The 19,715-nt window shown below is 38.5% G+C and overlaps 1 protein-coding gene across 3 annotated transcripts; it reads left to right on the top strand.

Annotated features, from left to right (window-relative positions):
• Positions 1-3,988: 3,988 nt before the first annotated feature.
• Positions 3,989-18,843, top strand: GNPDA2 (glucosamine-6-phosphate deaminase 2). 3 transcript variants are annotated; one of them, XM_030563734.1, is made up of 8 exons: positions 4,003-4,061; positions 5,313-5,976; positions 8,476-8,640; positions 9,031-9,132; positions 9,715-9,897; positions 10,238-10,422; positions 12,182-12,356; positions 17,097-18,843. In XM_030563734.1, the coding sequence occupies exons 3-8, from the start codon at positions 8,517-8,519 to the stop codon at positions 17,156-17,158; spliced, it is 831 nt and encodes a 276-aa protein (XP_030419594.1). In that variant the 5' UTR covers positions 4,003-4,061; positions 5,313-5,976; positions 8,476-8,516; the 3' UTR covers positions 17,159-18,843. The 3 variants fall into 3 exon arrangements, with proteins under 3 accessions (XP_030419595.1, XP_030419593.1, XP_030419594.1); XM_030563735.1 differs by lacking the exon at positions 5,313-5,976 and having other exon boundaries at positions 3,989-4,061; positions 8,476-8,525; XM_030563733.1 differs by lacking the exon at positions 5,313-5,976 and having other exon boundaries at positions 3,989-4,061.
• The last annotated feature ends 872 nt before the right edge of the window (positions 18,844-19,715 follow it).

Below are 19,715 nucleotides of genomic sequence, written 5' to 3'. Positions count from 1 at the left end.
CCAAGCAATTAAAAAAAATTAATTGCACTATTAAACAATAATAGAATACTACTTATTTAAATATTTTTGGATGTTTTCTACATTTTCAAATATTGATTTCAAATATAACACAGAATACAAAGTGTACAGTGCTCACTTTATATTTGATTACAAGTATTTGCATTGTAAAAAACAAAAGTAATCAATTCACCTAATACAAGTACTGTAGTGCAATCTCTTTATCATAAAAGTTGAACTTACAAATGTAGAATTATGTACAAAAAACTGCATTCAAAAATAAAACAATGTAAAATTTTAGATCCTGCAAGTTCACTCAGTCTTACATCTTGTTCAGCCAATTGCTCAGCCAAACAAGTTTGTTTATTTGCAGGAGATAATGCTGCCTGCTTCTTGTTTAAGTCACCTGAAAGTGAAAACAGGCGTTCACATGGCACTGTTGTAGCTAACTTTGCAAGATATTTACATGTCAGATGGGCTAAAGATTCCTATCTCTCTTCATGCTTCAACCACTATTCCAGGGGACATGCATCCAAGGTGATGATGGGTTCTGCTCAATAACCATCCAAAGCAGTGCAGACCCAACACATGTTCATTTTCATTATCTGAGTCAGATGCCACCAGCAGAAGGTTGATTTTCTTTTTTGGTGGTTTGGGTTCTGTAGTTTCCGCATCGGACTGTTGCTCTTTTAAAACTTCTGAAAACATGCTCCACACTTCATCCCTCTCAGATTTTGGAAAGCACTTCAGAGTCTTAAACTTTGGGTCGAGTGCAGTAACTCTCTTTAGAAATCTCACATCAGTACTTTCTTTGCATTTTGTTAAATCTGCAGTGAAAGTGTTCTTAAAATGATCAACATGTGCTAGGTCATCACCCTAGACTTCTATAATGTTAAATATATAGCAGAATGCGGGTAAAACAGAGCAGGGGACATACAGTTCTCCCCTAAGGAGTTGTCACAAATTTAATTAACACATTATTTTTTTAACAAGCGGCATCAGCACGGAAGCATTTACTCTGGAATGGTAGCCGAAGCATGCAGGGGCATATGAATGTTTAGCATATTTGGCATGTAAATACCTTGCAATACTGGCTACAAAAGTGCCATGTTTTCACTTTCAGATGACATTGTAAATAAGAAGAGGGCAGCATTATCTCCTGTAAATGTAAACAAACATATTTGTCTTAGCAATTGACTGAACAAGATGTAAGACTAAGTGGACTTGTAGGCTCTGAAGTTTGACGTGGTTTTGTTTTTGAGTGCAGTTATGCAACAAAAAAAATCGACATTTGCATGTTGCACTTTCATGACAAAGAGATTGCACTACAGTACTTGCATGAGGTGAATTGAAAAATGCTATTTCTTTTATCATTTTTTCAGTGCAAATATTTGTAATCAAAATATATACACCTCTATCTACCTCGACATAGCACGACCCAATATAACACGAATTCGGATATAACACAGTAAAGCAGCGCTCCAGGGGGTCAGGGGGGATGCGCACTCCAGTGGATCAAAGCAAGTTTGATATAATGAAGTTTCACCTATAACATGGTAAGATTTTTTGCCTCCCGAGGACAGCGTTATATCGAGGTAGAAAGGTATATATATAATTTCAATTACAACATAAAATTCAATATATATGAAAATGTAGAAAAACATCCAAAATATTTAATAAATTTCAATTGGTATTCTGTTAACAGTGCAATTAAAACTGTGATTAATCACAATTAATATTTTTGAGTTAATCATGTGAGTTAACGCCCATTAATCGACAGTCCTAGTTTGATACCCCTTTCATAATTACAAGCCTGCCAGAAGCCTGTCCTCAAAGACTGAAGAAATAATTGGAAGTTCAACCTGCACCCCCTAGTAATAATCCCCAAAACCTTGTTTTAGTTTGGAAACAGGATAAACTTCCAGCAACTTGTTTCTGCTTGTGTGTTTCCTTCAAGTTGATTTCATATCCTTCTGTTAGCATTTGATTCAATATTTACGTGTGCCTCCACTGTAAATGTTAGAATACTTCATCACATGTACTTCCTGTTTAGTGAAACCATTCTGAAGCATGTCACTTTACATGCTTTAAAAACATAATTTATGTACGGATACATAACTCCTTAAATATCATCCATACATCTTGTAGAGATTAAGAGGGTGGACCCATATGACATATGCTTTCATGAGACCTTGTATGATATTCTTTTGGTGAAACCAGGAGAGCCCTGTACCCTTATATATTCCAGTTCCTTCTGAGAATTGACATCCAGAGGTTCTTGGGTAACAAAGTGTCTAAATATCTCCTGACACCCCAACAGCCATCTCTTAAAAAAAGAGACATGATAGTGTTTTGGGGTCTCTGCACATTATAAACCAACCATCTCATATGCTCAGAAACATGGGCATTTTCCATGTATACAGACCAAATGAAGTCTCTAGATCTACAACAGCCATTGTGCAAACTGGTGCCACTCATCAACTATTTTCTTCTCTTCCACTGAGCTGCACCAGCAAATTCAACTTCTTTTGACATCTCTGAATCACCACCTCTTAGCTCATGCTGCCATCCTCAGAGGGAGAAACACACTTTCCGGAACCTCCCCAGTAGAGGACATATTTAAACTCCCCAGACAGAAGAAAGATATATTGGCCCCTGCAGACTATGTGTATGGATGGTACAAAGCTGCATCCTGTTAATGTGTATCTAGCAGGAAGTACGTTGCAGAAGTCAGGAGTGCACAACAAATTGCATGCATAGGTATGAAACTACACTTGTCAGTTGTGCTGGTAATGTATCAAATTCTAACCAAAGGTAACAAAATTGCCAGTCTGGTTTAATATGTAGTAGTATTTTCCTATCTTTTTTGAGATCAGAACTGCAAAATTATACTCATAGTGTAGAGTATTGTGAATTACATTTTATATTTTCAAAAAGATATTTGACATGCATCTTCTAAATGAATGAAATAAGGTGGGTGAGGCAGTATCTTATATTGGATTAACTTGTGGTGAAAGAGACACACTTTTGAGCTAACACAGAGCTCTTCAGGTCTGGGAAAGGTATTCAGCCCCTCACCCCTAAAGGCAAGGTGGAAAAGACTGTTTGGCATAAGGTGTTAACCGGTTTTAAAAGATCATGCAAGGTGAAGTGAGCAGTTAACACATCTGCAGTCAAAGGAAGGTTGGTGTGTTTCAGATTGAGTTTATGGCTCATTACAACAATCTCTTTATTAAAGTTCATTATTTGTATTGTCTAATGGTGAATTTATGCTCCCAAGATAATCTTTTGAAGGAACTGTGCAGATTTTTTTTTTTTTGAGGCTGCGGACAGCATAATCAGACAGGGTGATCATTCTGTGAAAACTCTTTACCCAAGGGGGATATGGTGCTTGCGTCTTTTATCAGTGATTGACTGCAGAGTTCTATGTACCTCGAAAGCTTGTATTACTCACCAACATAAATTGGTCCAATACAAGATATTACCTTACCCAGTTTGTCTAATAGCCTGGGGCCAACGGGCCTACCACAGTACTGCAAATCTCTAAACCTGTGTGTTTCCCTGCCCAGCATCCTACAGAACGGCTGGCTATGACTAGTGACACACACACCCCTTGGCTGGTTTCCTTCCCCAGCGCAGGGCTTCCCCGGGCCGCGCGCGGACCTCCAGCCGTAGCTTATTTGGGAGGATTTTTCCTACGGCTTAGGCCTTCCCCCAGGACACGGCCCCCTCCTGTCCCGATCTCGGCTATACGGACCCAGCCTCCTCCCCGCTGCAGCCGCGCCCCTAGGCAGCCGGCCCGCCCGCTCCACGGCTCGCAGGGAGCGCTCAGTTCGGGGTAGCCACCGCCGCCCGCCCTCTGCGTTGCGGCTACATCGACCCGGCCGACATCAGTACACACTCTACTAAACCCAAATGCCTGCCCAGACGCGGGTCTCCCTTAATATAGTCACTTCAGCGCATGCGCGTCGCTGCTCTCTCAGTCGCTTCCGGTCCTTCCCATATGTTTCCGGGTCACGCTCCAGCTTCAGCTTGAACCGAAATTGGTTCGATTTCACTGTCAGGTCGGTTAGTTCTGTCCCCGGGGGCCACTTCTTGTCACTTTGGGGACGGGGTTCCTGTTCCCTGTGGGTGCTGCCCCCGCGGCTGGGCCTGGGCCGGGTGATGGGGTCAGAGGGAGGCAGTAGGTAGCTTGGGCTGTGGGGGAGAGAAGGAGGAAGGATCAGTCTAAGATCGAGCCGTGCTGGGGTGGGTAGTGGAAGGAGTTATTGGGGGGGGCGTGGTGAGTAAGGGCAGTAACTTTGGTCTTGGGGGGCTGTGGTGGGTCACAGGTATGTGGGGGAGGTTGTGTGCGGGGGCGGTAACTTTGGTCGGGGGGGGGACTATAGTGGGTTACAGGGGACATGGGGGTGTTGGTCTGGGACCGAGGGAAGCGTGGGTGTAGTTGGGTAATAGGTGGATATTGGTCGGTGGAGGAGGGCTGTAGTTGGGGTGTGAGGCTGTGGTGCCATTGGAGTATAGGCCTAGGTACCCAGCTAAGGTTGTTGAATGAGGCAATGTGCTTTTCTCTGAGGCTAAAGATTCCAGTTTGGGTAAACTGATTTTTTTGGGTGGAGGGAATAGACTTTTAAAATTTAAATCAGGTTTTTTTATTTAAATAACTAATTTTTTCTTGTTAAAAATCTGTTTAAAATGAAATCTGAATTTTTAATGTAAAATATGTTATGGCCTAAACTTCTCATGATCTCTTAACACTTAAATAAAAAAATAGTCTGAATTCACAAGTTTATATCAAAAACTTAGAGTTAAAGGCTTCCTGTCTGTGTAGAAGAATAATGAGGGAAGAAAACATTTATTTTGAGGTCAAACTTCATAAATATGGCACAGTAGGCCATGTACTGTATAAAGGGCTTCATCCTGTAGGGGACCCAGGAACTGTACTACTGGGTGCAAGAGACCTGCAAAGGCCTCACAGGCATTGGAACCTGTTCTGTGACTCAAGAGACCATTTTGTATCTCATCAGGGTCATTCACTGAGCTCACCTTGGCGTTTTCATACTCCCATTTTATAGTTTCTCACTACCTGAGCTCTGATTGATTCAATTATCAAGTTATGAATATTTATAATTCTACCCATCATGGAAAGTTTACAGCTCATGGGAAAACACTGATTTTCCCGGTAACTGCCACTCCTTGCTTTTGGGTGGTTCTGGGCATTCAAGTAAATGGTCTTCCTCTGTCTCCTTGCATACATGCACAGCGATACAAACAGAAATTCACTAATTTGTCAACCACCTCTTTCTGTCTCTACACAGATAAATCACTGCAGTGAAAAAGCAGAATTTGTGGAAGTGCTAAACCAGCTTTTGACAGAAGTGGCCTCTTCTCCAGGCACAGAATGAATTAATTAGTCCAAATGAAGAAAAGACTCTTAAGTTAAAAAATCAGTTGGGAGTTTGAAAAAGCAGGGAGACATATCTTTCTCTTCCAGTCTATGAATAAAAACAAGGAGAGGGGAGGGGGATGAGAGCTATTAGTTTTAAAAGTTTGAAGGACAGCCTAAGTAATTTAGGATACTGTTTCATTTTCAGGAGACTTAGGCATCTAGGAACTTAAGCTCAAGGAACTTTCAATTAGGCCAGTGGTTTTCAAATTGTGGTCTGTGGACCCCTTGGGGTCTGCAGACTATGTCTAAGATTTCCAAAGGGTTCTGCATCTCCATTCAAAAATTCGCAAATGAAGAAAAATGCCTGGTAGGGCGTTTGTCCTTACCTCATATATAAGGAACAGTCGCTTACTCAGAAGTGTGAGAGGTGTAATTACATCATGTTCTCTTCTTCCAAGCATGACCTCTTCCTCAAATCAGACAAAATGCCTGTGTATGTTAGTTATGGATTAAAACTTACATTTGTTCGAAATCCAGGGTGTACTATATTCAGTCCTGGACCAATGCCAGAAAACACAGCTACAGAGAAAAAGGTGATATACTTTTGAAGTGTAGTATCTTGTGACACACCTTCACTTCTTATCTTTCCAGTGGGATAAAGCATTTTCTAGCTTTAGCAGGTCATTTGCTATTGGACCTTCATAGAATCATAGAATATCAAGGTTGGAAGGGACCTCAGGAGGTCATCTAGTCCAACCCCCTGCTCAAAGCAGGACCAATCCCCCACCAAATCATCCCAGCCAAGGCTTTGTCAAGCCTGACCCTAAAAACCTCTAAGGAAGGTTCTACCACCTCCCTAGGTAACCCATTCCTGTGCTTCACCACCCTCCTAGTGAAAAAGTTTTTCCTAATATCCAACCTAAACCATCTCCATTGCAACTTGAGACCATTACTCCTTGTTCTGTCATCTACTACCACTGAGAACAGTCTAGATCCATCCTCTTTGGAATGCCCTTTCAGGTAGTTGAAAGCAGCTGTCAGATACCCCCTCATTCTTCTCTTCTGCAGACTAAACAATCCCAGTTCCCTCAGCCTTTCTTCATAAGTTGTGTTCCAGCCCCCTAATCATTTTGTTGCCCTCTGCTGGACTCTTTCCAATTTTTCCACATCCTTCTTGTAATGTGGGGCCCAAAACTGGACACAGTACTCCAGATGAGGCCTCACCAATGTCAAATAGAGAGGAATGATCACGTCCCTCAATCTGCTGGCAATGCCCCTCCTTTATACAGCCCAAAATGCCGTTAGCCTTCTTGGCAACAAGGGTACACTGTTGACTCATATCCAGCTTCTCGTCCACTGTAACCCCTAGGTCCTTTTCTGCAAAACTGCTGCCTAGCCAGTCGGTCCCTAGTCTGTAGCAGTGCATGGGATTCTTCCGTCCTAAGTGCAGGACTCTGCACTTGTCCTTGTTGAACCTCATCAGACTTCTTTTGGCCCAATCCTCTAATTTGTCTAGGTCCCTCTGTATCCTATCCCTATCCTCCAGCGTACTAACCACTCCCCCCAATTTAGTGTCATCTGCAAACTTGCTGAGGGCGCAGTCCATGCCATCCTCCAGATCATTAATGAAGGTATTGAACAAAACCGGCCCCAGGACTGACCCTTGGAGCACTCCGCTTGATACCGGCTGCCAACTAGACGTGGAACTATTGCTCACTATCTGTTAAGCCCAATGATCTAGCCAGCTTTCTATCCACCTTATAGTCCATTCATCCAACCCATACTTCTTTAACTTGCCAGCAAGAATACTGTGGGAGACTGTATCAAAAGCTTTGCTAAAGTCAAAGAATAACACATCCACTGCTTTTCCCTCATCCACAGAGTCAGTTATCTCCTCATAGAAGGCAATTAGGTTAGTCTTGCCCTTGGTGAATCCATGCTGACTGTCCCTGTTCACTTTCCTCTCCTCTAAGTTCTTCAGAATTGATTCCTTGAGGACCTGCTCCATGATTTTTCCAGGGACTGAGGTGAGGCTGACTGGCCTGTAGTTGCCCGGATCGTCGTCCTTCCCTTTTTTAAAGATGGGCACTACATTAGCCTTTTTCCAGTCATCCAGGACCTCCCCCGATCACCATGAGTTTTCAAAGATAATGGCCAACGGCTCTGCAGTCACATCTGCCAACTCATTTAGCACCCTCAGATGCAGCGCATCTGGTCCCCTGGACTTGTGCTCGTCCGGTTTTCCTAAATAGTCCTGAATCATATACCTTAATGATATAATTATGATTAAACCTGCCAGTCTTTTGTCTCCACTTCCTGTCATTGATATCACTTCTTAATTAACTTCAGGCACTCAAGTTCAACCAATTATGGAAGAACAAGAAGTTCTCAAAAAAAATTCTTCATAAAACTTACTTAAAGGTAGCTCACCTTGTACTGACAATGTTATGCAACTTTTGATTTTTTTTGCTTTCTCAGATAATCATAAAACAAGCTACTGGCCAAGCTCCCATTTTCCACTGGGGGGACAGATCAGGTGTCTAATCCTGCAAGCATTTATGTGTGGGTTGTCCCCTTGAACTCATTTGAGTTCATTGGAAGCATTATTTCATAAAACTGTGTAAGTGTTTGCAAGATCAAGATGTAAGTCTTTAAAACTTTGGGATCTAGAGTACTATGTTTAAAAAAGAAAGTGTCTATCCTCTCATTCTCTTACTCTTTCACAATTTTGCCCTTTAGAGTAGGGTTTTTTCAATTAATGGACCAAGTAGGTTATGTTTACTGTTCAAGTTTTGTTTCCTGGTCTTCTGTAGCCTTTTCAGTGACCTAAAATGTTGCAATTTGTTGTCCAGCTGGAACCTGAGAGAAGACAGATGATTTGAAATCCCCGCTAAAGTCATTGACTGAGTGCATAAATACATAAAAAACATGCTTTTTGTCTAGCCTGAATTATATTCTAGAAATGTAAAGCTGGATTTTTAGATCTGCACAGTCTTTTAAAATAACATCTAAGGGTATACTAACCCTACCTACATTTTTGTTCTGTTTTTCATGTTATGAGACTAATAAAACTGTTTCAATGTTTTTCACAGGTTTAACCTCATTTTTTTCCTGTAAGCTGTTCACCATCACAATGAGACTGGTAATTCTTGATAACTATGATTTGGCAAGTGAATGGGCAGCAAAGTACATTTGTAATTGTATTATCCAATTCAAACCAAGTCAGGGAAGATATTTTACGCTTGGCTTACCAACAGGTAATAAGTTTTTTGTTGTAAACTCATGTAATTCAGTAACTACAGAACTGTTTGGTGCCTAGTTAACCACAGCGATAGGTGTCTTAGAAATTAAATAGATACATAACGGCATAAAAGTTCAGACATGCGTAAGTCAAACAAACATTAAATGTTATGTTGTAAATATTTCTGTGTATCATAGTTTAAAAAAGTGAAAAAACCCTTTTTTTCCCCCTGGGGAGAAGGATGAGGTTTATCAGAACTTTAAATATGTAATGACACTGGGTTTACAAACTAACATGGTAGTGTAATTTGACTTATGAAGAGTTTATGCTTTATAGCTTTGCAAATACATCTAAAAATGTCTGACGGGCATACAAAACATCAGAATAATAAGCTTATTTTATACAGGGAGCACACCTTTGGGATGCTACAAAAAACTGATAGAATATCACAAGAATGGAGATCTATCTTTTAAATATGTAAAGACTTTCAATATGGATGAATATGTAGGTAAGTTATGTCTCAATTTTTAAGAAATACGACCTATTCCCATTTTTTTCTGCATTAAAGATATAAATCAGGGTCTTGTTTTTGAATGAAGCACAGGACTGAGAGTTATGACATTCATGCCTCTGCTGCAAGTTTTGTGTAACGCTAGACAAGTCTCTTTAACTTCCCTGCCTCAGGGTCTTCATTTGCAAAATCAGTATAATAGTTACACAATTTAAGTGGATGTTGAGGCTAAATTCAATGTTTGTGAAGTGTTTTGAAACTCTCTTATGAAAGGTACTTAGGAACAGATTATTGGGCCAAATTTTCCCATCTTATATTTTGTATCATCATGTGTGCCTGTGCAAAGTGAGTGTAAAACACTATCCACTTTGCACTCTTGTATACATAAAAGTGCATGAAAAGGTGCATGAAAAGGGTGAATCGTATCCAGTCTATAAAATGCTTCAATTTATTTGATCCGGTGAGACAGAATTTAAGAAATTTACTGCATATTTCTTGTCCACCATATGTTTTTATGTCAATCTGAAAGTTTAATTTTAGTAAAATCCGTTTACATTCTGTTTTAAATGTTGTTTCCAGGGCTTCCAAGAAATCATCCAGAGAGTTACCATTCTTATATGTGGAATAATTTCTTTAAGCATATTGACATAGATCCTAATAATGCTCACATCCTTGATGGGAATGCTCTAGACCTACAGGCAGAGTGTGATGCATTTGAAAAAAAAATTGAAGAAGCTGGGGGAATTGATCTGTTTGTTGGAGGTATGAGAAAACACTCTAGTGATGATCGCTTGTCATGGTTTTAATACATGTATTGAATCCCTTTATGTCAGCACTTCCAAAACGTATCTAAAAATGTATTTCATTTTGAGGCAGACAGTTTAAGAAAGGGAGGCTTCTACTACTAACATGGAGAATCAGTTTGAACCTGAAATTATAGAATTGTTACTGTCCACATTTTAATAACTACTAGTATACTAGTTCTGACTCTTGCCTTATTATTTTCATTAATAAGTAAGGAAACTCTACCATGAATCTTGTCTTACAATATTTGTAGCCTTATCAGAAACCCTGAATAATTGACTCTTTTTGTCTTATTAAGGCATTGGTCCAGATGGCCACATTGCTTTCAATGAACCAGGATCAAGTTTGGCTTCAAGAACAAGGTTAAAGACTTTAGCAATGGATACCATTTTGGCAAATGCTAAATACTTTGACGGAGACTTATCTAAAGTGCCAACTATGGCATTAACTGTTGGTGTTGGTACAGTGATGGATGCTAGAGAAGTAAGAACTCGTTAGTTTAATTTGCATGTGTCTATATTCAGGATGCTACGGCAAAGCTTCATCAGTATAATTACACACAATGTTACTTTTTGTCATTTGGTTACCATAGAGCTAATGTGAAGGATCTTGAAATGAATAAATCACTAGTTAACAGTATATTACTGAACCTGCAACTAGATTTCAATACTTTTTTATTATTTTTATTAATTAGAGGTTTACTTAAACTGGGCATCTGGTAGTAAGCAATTATTACAAGTTTTTGTGGCTTCTTTAGAATGCTATGAATGGATAAATTTCTTAATGGTGGCATGTAGTGTTCATTCCTTACAGCATAAACATGGCAACAATATCAGTCTAAGAATTTAGGTGATCCATTGAGAAGGCCCATAGAGAGTAAAGGATCCTTTTTAATAGTGCCTGATTTGTCAGACTCTTTTAATGTTAATACCAATAATACTCTGCTCTTCCAAACCATTTCTGAACCAGTTCCCCAGCACTGATTTGCGTACGTGGGGAAAGTGTTTTGTGTGTTATCCCAGGGTGAAGTTAAACCAATATAATTATACTTATATCATCCCGTGACACGTTATGGTATTCTGGTTTTTTTTCAGTTTAGCGTATGTTGCCTTAGAAGAGACTTGTACTACAAAAAAGTACCATACTTACAGCAGAATAAGTGTGTGAACATGAAGTGTGTCAGCATCTGAAGAAGTGGGCTGTAGCCCACAAAAGCTTATGCTCAAATAAATTTTGTTAGTCTCTAAGGTGCCACAACTACTCCTGTTCTTTTTGCAGATACAGACTAATATGGCTGCTACTCTGAAACCTATAGAACCTGTAGAATTCTTCATTTAAAAAAAATGGAAGTGTCTTGGCCATATTCTCATTTATATTGTCCACCTAAATTCACCCAGTAATTTTAATAGGGAGTTACAGAATTAACCACTCTGAAACTGTTGCTTAGGTTTCCTGTTCTGCTGTTACTGTTTCTTCCCAGAGGTGGCTATTTCAGTGATGACTAAACTAATCCTGTGTATAGTTTCTGCATTTTTTTTAAAAGCTCCATCTATTTTTATTTTATATAAAAATACTGTAAGATTTTTATTATAAGGAAGATTTGTACAGCCATCTGTGGAACTGTGAAATAAGTGTTGTCAGTTTATGTTCTGAATGTCTTCTTGGACTGGCTTACTGAGACAATAACTGGTAAAGTTGCTAGGACTTGATATCTTAGCTTTTACAGGTCACCTTTTAGTTACTGTGTAGTTAGGGACTGTTGCATGAAAGTCTAAAACAAAGGAGTTTTCTGTCATACTTTCTGACTTTCACTAAGCACTACAGTAATAATAATAATAATAATATAATAATAATAATGAATACTCTGGGTAATCAATGTTACGTTGTATGATGTGTGTGTGTAGATGTGTCATTCTGAATGCGGCACTTCTGGCAGTTCTTGCCCGTTAGATATCACCTTTTTTGGCTGACATCTCATAATGTGGAGTCACGTGGGAACATATTAGTGCTTGGATATTAGATATGATGATGGACACATTAAAATATGCTGGTATATTTTTCTCTGAAAAGTGGTAGGTTTTCAGTAGAGTGTAAGTTAAAGAATTGTCCATCTTAAGATGTTTAAATATTGTAGGCTTCCATTATCTAACTAGTAATTAAAAACTGATTTGGGAATTTAAGGTAAATGGAAAACTCACTCTTTTTTGTGTGTGTTGTGGTTTTTTTTGTGTTCATCTTCCAGGTTATGATTCTCATAACAGGTGCCCACAAAGCTTTTGCTTTGTACAAGGCAATTGAAGAAGGGGTCAATCATATGTGGACAGTTTCTGCTTTCCAGCAGCACCCCCGCACTATCTTCGTATGTGATGAAGATGCTACTTTAGAACTAAGAGTTAAAACTGTGAAATACTTCAAAGGTGAGCACTGAATTGAAACAGAATATGTTGTCTGACTAATAAGTTAAAAATGACTGGGGGTTAAATCTTAGTCTCCAGTGCACCACGAACAATTGAAAATAGTTGCCATATTCAAATATGAAATGCTGAACTTTGTATTTGAATATAATATAATACAGTGGCTAAAAGGCTTAGTCGCGTTCCTTTCATGCAAGAAGCAAAATACAGAATCCTTCATTAGCATGTCTCTCATGTAAACTTTCTTTCAATGTAATCTATTAGCCATGTGTTCCTCAACAGCAGCATCTTGGAAACTTGACTTTACAGCAAGGCTGGCTCCAGGCATCAACAAAGGAAGCAGGTGCTTGAGGCGGCCAATGGAAAGGGGTGGCACGTCGGGGTCTTCGGCGGCACTTTGGCAGTGGGTCCCTCAGTCCCTCTCTTCCTCTTAGAGCTGCCGCAGAAGAGGAAGAGAGGGAGCGAAGGACCTGCTGTACCACCGACAATTGAGCTGCTGCCGAAGTCCTGCTGATCGGCTTTATCTCCCCCCCCCCCCCCTTAATAGGACATAGCTTGTTGCTGTAACTCATTGATTTCAGAAACGCTGGAAAGTGAAATTCAGGTTATAGAAAATTTGATAAGTAATGGAAATTAATCCCAAATCATTTCAAGCTGCTGCTTCTGCTATGGTTTGCTGTATTTTTCCATCTGATATATTTGTCATGCATAGTTCAGTAAACCAGAATTTTGAAGTTGCTAAGGCCCAAATGTATTATTCAAGCCTTTGAAATCGTTTGTGAAGACATTTTGCCTACTGTGTGTTTTCCATAACTGAATCTGCACTATGTAGTCTAGTGAGATTCCTGTGTTGGTTTTGTGTCAATAATTAGATCGAGTATATTTAGTTTAAAGCTTCTTTTCTTAGCACTAATTGCACTACCTTGTTTATGTTTGATCCTTAATGCACTTTCAATGAGTGACTTTTACAATTATACTTATGATGTAAATTGCTGCTTAAAACAAAGGTTGTTTCACAGCAATCAGGTTTGTTTTATTCTCTTACTGATTAGGCTATGGATGTTGAGGATAAGAAATTAATGTAGTTATTTTCCCAGTGTTAATGTTATGGTAGATAGAAATTGAAGTTTATTTTTTGAACCTCTTTCTCTCCAGGGCATGAACACTTACTATTTTGAGGTGTCCATGAGATCTGGGCTGCTGGCTTTTTAACTTGAATTGAAAGTATTTTTTTCCTCCAAACACACAATTCCATGGACATTGTCAACTTAAGAAAGGCCAGCCACACTTTGGGATTTCCAAAAGCCACTGGGTTTTCTTTTTACAATATCATTGGTAGCTCACTTCTTGACTTAAATTATGAGTATCTCACTGCTCTGTTATGTGTATGTTTTGGCTATTTGTTGAAAAAGTAAATTTAGTGAATATCAGCATTGAACTTCTTTGAATGTAGTTTTTATCATTAGTCTTTGTAATCTAGAATTCTAGTCAAGATTGCCTGGACATACTGAATACTAAAACTGCTTCCTTTGACTCAATGCACTAGTTAGCATAGCTCTTGATTAATAATCTTGTCACTTACAAACATATATATATATATATATATATATATATATATATATAAGCATTGTGTATATGAAAGTGTTCAAACTTTTTCTTGATTACTCTGATCAGTTACACTATAATGTACTGCTTCTTTGTGTGTGTAACTTTTTGAAATATTCTTAATCGTGTTAAACTTACAACCTCAACTTATACATGGGGAGACAGAGGTGGTTTTCTCACTTCAGGCCACAGAGGAAAGGCAGTGTTTTCCAGGATTAGTAATTAGGAGTTCCTGAATCCTGGTCTTTTAACTCTTTTTGGGGCCTCAACAGATATGTTTCAAAAATGACTATCCTATTTGTTTCACTTACCTACCACTCTTTCACCATCTCCAACACTTCGAGTCATTTTTGTAAAATTTGGTTCTATACATCAAACTCTAGCACAGTAACATCTGCATTATTGTTTATAGAGGTAGTCAATAGCAACTGGAGCAGCTAGTTCTAATGGTAGCCTCTCATCTTTTCACTCATTCATAACTTTCCAAAAACCTCACCTTTGGGCCACAATCTTCCATACTTGATGTCTAATAATGTTTTTTTTGAAAGTACATGGGTGGGGGGAAGGGGAATTTTTCATCTGCCTTTGTTGTAGAATGCAAAAAAATATGTATGCCGAAAACAAATAACCAGACTCTTAATCCGCTTACAGCAAAAACAGTTGAACTGTGAACAGTGGCATATAAAATATCCTCACAGGAGTGGAGTGAATGCTTTAAGTTCTTAAACTTTTACATGTTTAAAATGTGTACCATGTATAAATACTGAAAACTTGTGAATCTGTAGGGTACACTTTAGGAAAGAGGGACTTTGGTTGCCTGAGCAACTCAGGAAGTGCATACTTTCCATAAGAGGTTAACAAGAAAGTAGACAGTCCAATTGCTCTCTCTTCACTTGGCCCTTATCCAACCCATCCAGTAACTTATGCCTCTTCTCCTCCTCCAGGTAATGTTTTAAATGCATAATTTTTTGAATCATCTGTTTTCAAGTACCTTGGGCTTTGTACCCCAGAATGGACTGGGACTTATAAAATTAGGAAACCTGAAGTTCGTAACCAGGAAGTGGGTCTCCAACTGATACCTCTTGGGAGGGTGATCCTGATGCTAAACTCTGCTGCCTCTGTGAAGAATGGATCTTCACTCTGCTCTCATCTAATAGGTGGAGCTTGTAAATATCAGACTTGTGCCTCTAAATCAGGGGTTCTCAAAGTGGGGGTCAGGACCCCTCAGGGGGTTGCAAGGCTATTACATGGGGGGTCGTGAACTGTCAGCCTCCACCCCAAACTCTGCTTTGCCTTCAGCATTTATAATGGTATTAAATATATTAAAAAGTTTTTTTAATATATAAGGAGGGTCATACTCAGGGGCTTGCAATGTGAAAGGGGTCCCCAGTACAAAGGTCTGAGAACCCCTGCTCTAAATGTGCTCTTCCTGAAATGCACATCTAATGGGAAAATTAGATATGCTTCATAAAAGCAGCAGTGCTTATCAAAAAATAACTCTTTGTGCCTTCAGGAAACACAAATTGGGGCATATGCTCCCTCCCTCCACCTTCTTTTTTTTTTTTAAACAGAAAATCAAATGCAAAAAGTGTAGATGCCTCTTTAAAGTATGACTCCACTCTGAAGAACACACAGGGAACTTGTTGCCAGGAGATACGTTTTATCCTTCACAGTATAACCACATTCAAAGAATTAGATAAGTTAATGGAGGATAGGTCCATCAATAACTATTAGCCAAGATGGTCAAGGATGCAGTGCCATGCTATGAGTGTCCCTAGCATCTTTGCCAGAAGTTGGGAGTGGATGACAGGGGATGGATCACTCAATGATTGCCTGTTCTGTTCGTTCCCTCTGAAACACCTGGCATTGGTCACTTTTGGGAAGATAGGTATGGGTCTAGATAGACCATTAGTCTTGACTCAGTGTGGCCATTCTTATGTTCTAAGAGTGGCTGTAAGTGTCACTGTGAATTTCTCTGTGTTATCAACCATCTTTTGTATCAAACATATGTAGTAACATATTCATACTTACATTTTTTTTTAAACTGCTAGCCCTACAAATACAGCCTCAGCTCTGGGCTTGGCTTTTTCCACCTCTCACGTCAGCACTGGTAATAAAAGTTCTTCAGAATAAGTAATATGCTTAGCTAAACCTGAGCAAGTCCACTATCCTCAGATAATGTGTACTATCATATATTGCCTTCATTAGGTTTGCACAGAAATAACTGACTGAAGTTTAGTAATCAATTCTCTTGATCAGGCACAAAATAGAACTGAATCTTTAGTTTGATTTCCTAATTGTGCCAGTGCCAAAGTGTTAACACAAGTGAAAATTAGTAAAAATTGCACTTTGACATTAAATGAATTGATGACCCTGAATGACATTAAATGAGCAGATGGTGCATAAGTAAGTTTTTCAGTATGGTTCCTTTTCAAAGTAATCCATGATATAAGGTTACATACTTCAACATTAAAGGAAATACATATTACTCTTTCTGTAGCAACAGTTAATTGACCACTTCATAGGCATGTAGTATGTTTGTGTATTCTTGATCTTTCAGATAACTGGTCTTTGTTCTGAGAGTTTGATACCATAAGGTGTAGTAATAAACATCTTCTGCCAGTCATGTTAAAACAGTGTGTTAGAGCATATCAGAGTATTGTATAATCTTAATCCATAGTGTTTCATCGCCAGAAATTGAGACTCATGCAGCAATATTGTGCACTCTGTAACTTGGTCACAAATACATAACTGCTTTTGTTAATCTTTATCAGTGTGTACTTAAAATTAAATTGAAACAAGTCTTAAATAATGGACCTGCATGCATATCTGATAATTGATTACAGAATTGTTACATTCCCCATTCATGTCCCTATTCGGTTCATTCATATGTAGTACTGGTATAATGTCCATGAATAACACAGGAACAATATGTTGCTTCTTCTGCCTACCTGAATTAATAGCTAGGTGCCAGGATAGAGCTGATTTTTCTTAAATGCCCATTCTGCTTTTCTCTACTTCAATGCATAATATTAATGTATATACCTCTGTGAAGTTAAAAACAGCAAACAAACAATGTAGATAGAAAATGTGCTGATAACGAATGTAAAACTGGCACTGTTGCTTTTTCCCCCCAAGGTTTAATGCATGTTCACAATAAACTTGTGGACCCACTGTACAGTATGAAAGAAGAAAACTGAAGGAGGAATTGAAGAACTCCATGTGGGTAAACAGCAACATTTTTAGGTAGCAGATAAAGTTACTGCTATGCAATATGTGAAACTGGTTAAAATGGAAAATCTAAAGTACTGTATTTTTTTAAAAATCCAGTATCTATACATTTACATTCCATCTCTATACATTGTTGTATTGTGCATTTTGTTTTAATATTTTATAGATGTGACTTCATTGGCTTCCACAGTAAGTAAACAAGAACAGAGTAAATGTAAATGGCAGTTACATATTATAAGAAACAAAAATAGAAGTGTATTCTTAGCACAGCAATGTACTGTTTGACTGTGTGGGAGAAAATTATACTTTAGCTTAAGCAAAATTCCATGGCTCCACCAGTGCAAAATACACTTCTAATTTTTTTGTCTCTCTATATAGGCAAAATGCTTTTGGGCTTTCACATGTCAAACATTATGGACTTGAACAGATGCACAACTTTGGTTATGAAGTGCTCTGTTTATATCTAATACACACTGAACTTTTGCACTTTGGTTGCCTTAAATTAATCTTATACCAATAGCTTCTGGGCATTTAAGTCCTACTGTACAATACTCAGGCAAAGAAAAGTATGAAAACTGCCTAAAAATGTAGAGGACCCTCTCAAACATTTAAAATAACTTATTCTTCAGTTATGTGCATATTATACTTCTGCCATAGCACTTTTGTTACATGTTTCAAGTTTATTTAGGAATTTTGTATTTTGGTAATTATGAACTCTATAGATAATGAATACATTCAGTATGTTCCTTTTGGAGATGAATAGCCTAGTTACATTAATTATGTTGTGATCCAATCATTGTAAAAGGAGGTTAATTACAGTAAGAGCCTAAAAATCCAAATGGCTAGTATTGAAACAAGTCTGACTGTAAACAGAACCACTTTGCATTGGAGATTGCCATAAATGTTGAACTGTTACTAAGAATGCCACTCTTTTCTACCGTTACTCCAAGTAAAGCTTAAATTCACAAAAACCTTACCATGTTTGTTTTGTTTTTGATGTGAACTGTAGTCTGAGAGTAAACGTTTCAGGTTTCAAAAACAGGTTTAGTGAAAGAGTAGCGTGCCTTTCTGTAGGTATCAGCAAAGGTAACTTATTGTGCCAGACTAGCTCCTTTATACCAGCAGTAAATTCCCTTTTAAAATATCCACTGAAAGAGATGGGCTGGATATGATTGTATGTTCCTCTTCATCTATTGTAATATTTTAAAAGTCTTGGCCTTCAAAATAGTAATTTTTCTACAGGGGAAAAACTGAAATCTATTCTTTAGCCATAAATGTAGATTTATAGTTGCACAGGCTTCGAGCAGTCTACCAACTTCTTGTTAACTATAGTTTTACACAGAAACTAAATACAAAAATAACCTTTCCTTTGCTGAACTGGCTGAAGAATCCTTTACTTTAACACTTCCAGAAAGACTTAAGTGTGATCCACCCTACACTGACCTGTGAGAGAGAGCACTGAGGATTTTACATGCTTCAGATTTTTTTGTGTAATTGCAGCATTCATCTACTACAAGGATTCTCAAACATAGAGGGTCATGACTCCTTAAGAAGCTCACGAGGTTATGTGGGGGGTCAAGAGCTATCAGCCTCCACCCCCAAACCCTGCTTCACCTCCATCATTTATAATAGTGTGAAATATGAAGTTTTTAATTTTTAAGGGGGTGGGGGTGTCACACTCAGACACTTGCTAGGTGAAGGGGGGTCACCAATACAAAAGTTTGAGAACTACTGATCTAAAACTGGCCAAACAGCTGCTGGTTTATGCATACAGTTTTTCTAAAATAGCAGCCAGTGAAGACAAGTTGTATAATGTTGTGAAAAAGGATTAATTTCAGTCCTCCAGCTGAGAATACTTTCTCACAGTAATAGCAACATGATTGTTTTATGGCTGTAATTAAACATTGACACAATACCTCTTTTGGTATTGTTTGGATTAAAACAGGAGGTCCTGTGTAAGTTGCAAATCAGTTCACTTTAAAACATTGCATGAAGCAAGTTTTCTAACTGAATGAGTTTGCCTAGAATCTTTTCAAAGGACACTTGTCCCTCAATTTGTCTGGACAGCAGCAAGTTTAGCTGGAGCCTAGTACAGAATAGTTAGCTTCTCACCAGAAAAAAACAACAACAAAAACCTTTTTGCTGTAGTGATGTGCTTTATAACACTTCTACAAAGCAAGTCTGTCCCCTTCAACAGGCTGGAATTAAGGAATTCATTCCTATAAGCATGACAGTTTTCTAAACTCTGTTTCAGAGGTTGTTACTAAGATGAGGCATGTCATACCATTTGCTGAATGTGAGTGAGCTCCCTCTACAGACTGGACTAGAAACAAACAAAAGACTAATTATGAAACAACTCCCCGCCCCACGTACATTTTTGAAATAGACATCAGATCCTTCAGAAGCATCTCATACTTGTCTTTCACATTCTTGCCATAACTTAGGTGTATGTCTTCACTTTGACCTAGACAAAGGGTATGCCCTGTGAGCTGCCACTTACCTGTACCCATGAAGTAGGTGATAGGA

Source organism: Gopherus evgoodei, chromosome 5 (genome assembly GCF_007399415.2).
Source record: "Gopherus evgoodei ecotype Sinaloan lineage chromosome 5, rGopEvg1_v1.p, whole genome shotgun sequence".
In the NCBI taxonomy this organism is placed as follows: Eukaryota; Metazoa; Chordata; order Testudines; family Testudinidae; genus Gopherus; species Gopherus evgoodei.
Note: the sequence above shows the minus strand (reverse complement) of the source record. Positions and strands in the feature narration are given on the sequence as shown.

Excerpts from the sequence above, each read along its gene's own strand:
- GNPDA2 (XM_030563733.1), top strand. The coding sequence starts at position 8,517 with ATGAGACTGGTAATTCTTGATAACTATGATTTGGCAAGTGAATGGGCA. Across the intron at positions 9,133-9,714 it reads CAATATGGATGAATATGTAG|GGCTTCCAAGAAATCATCCA; the intron begins GTAAGTTATGTC and ends TGTTGTTTCCAG. Across the intron at positions 10,423-12,181 it reads CAGTGATGGATGCTAGAGAA|GTTATGATTCTCATAACAGG; the intron begins GTAAGAACTCGT and ends TTCATCTTCCAG.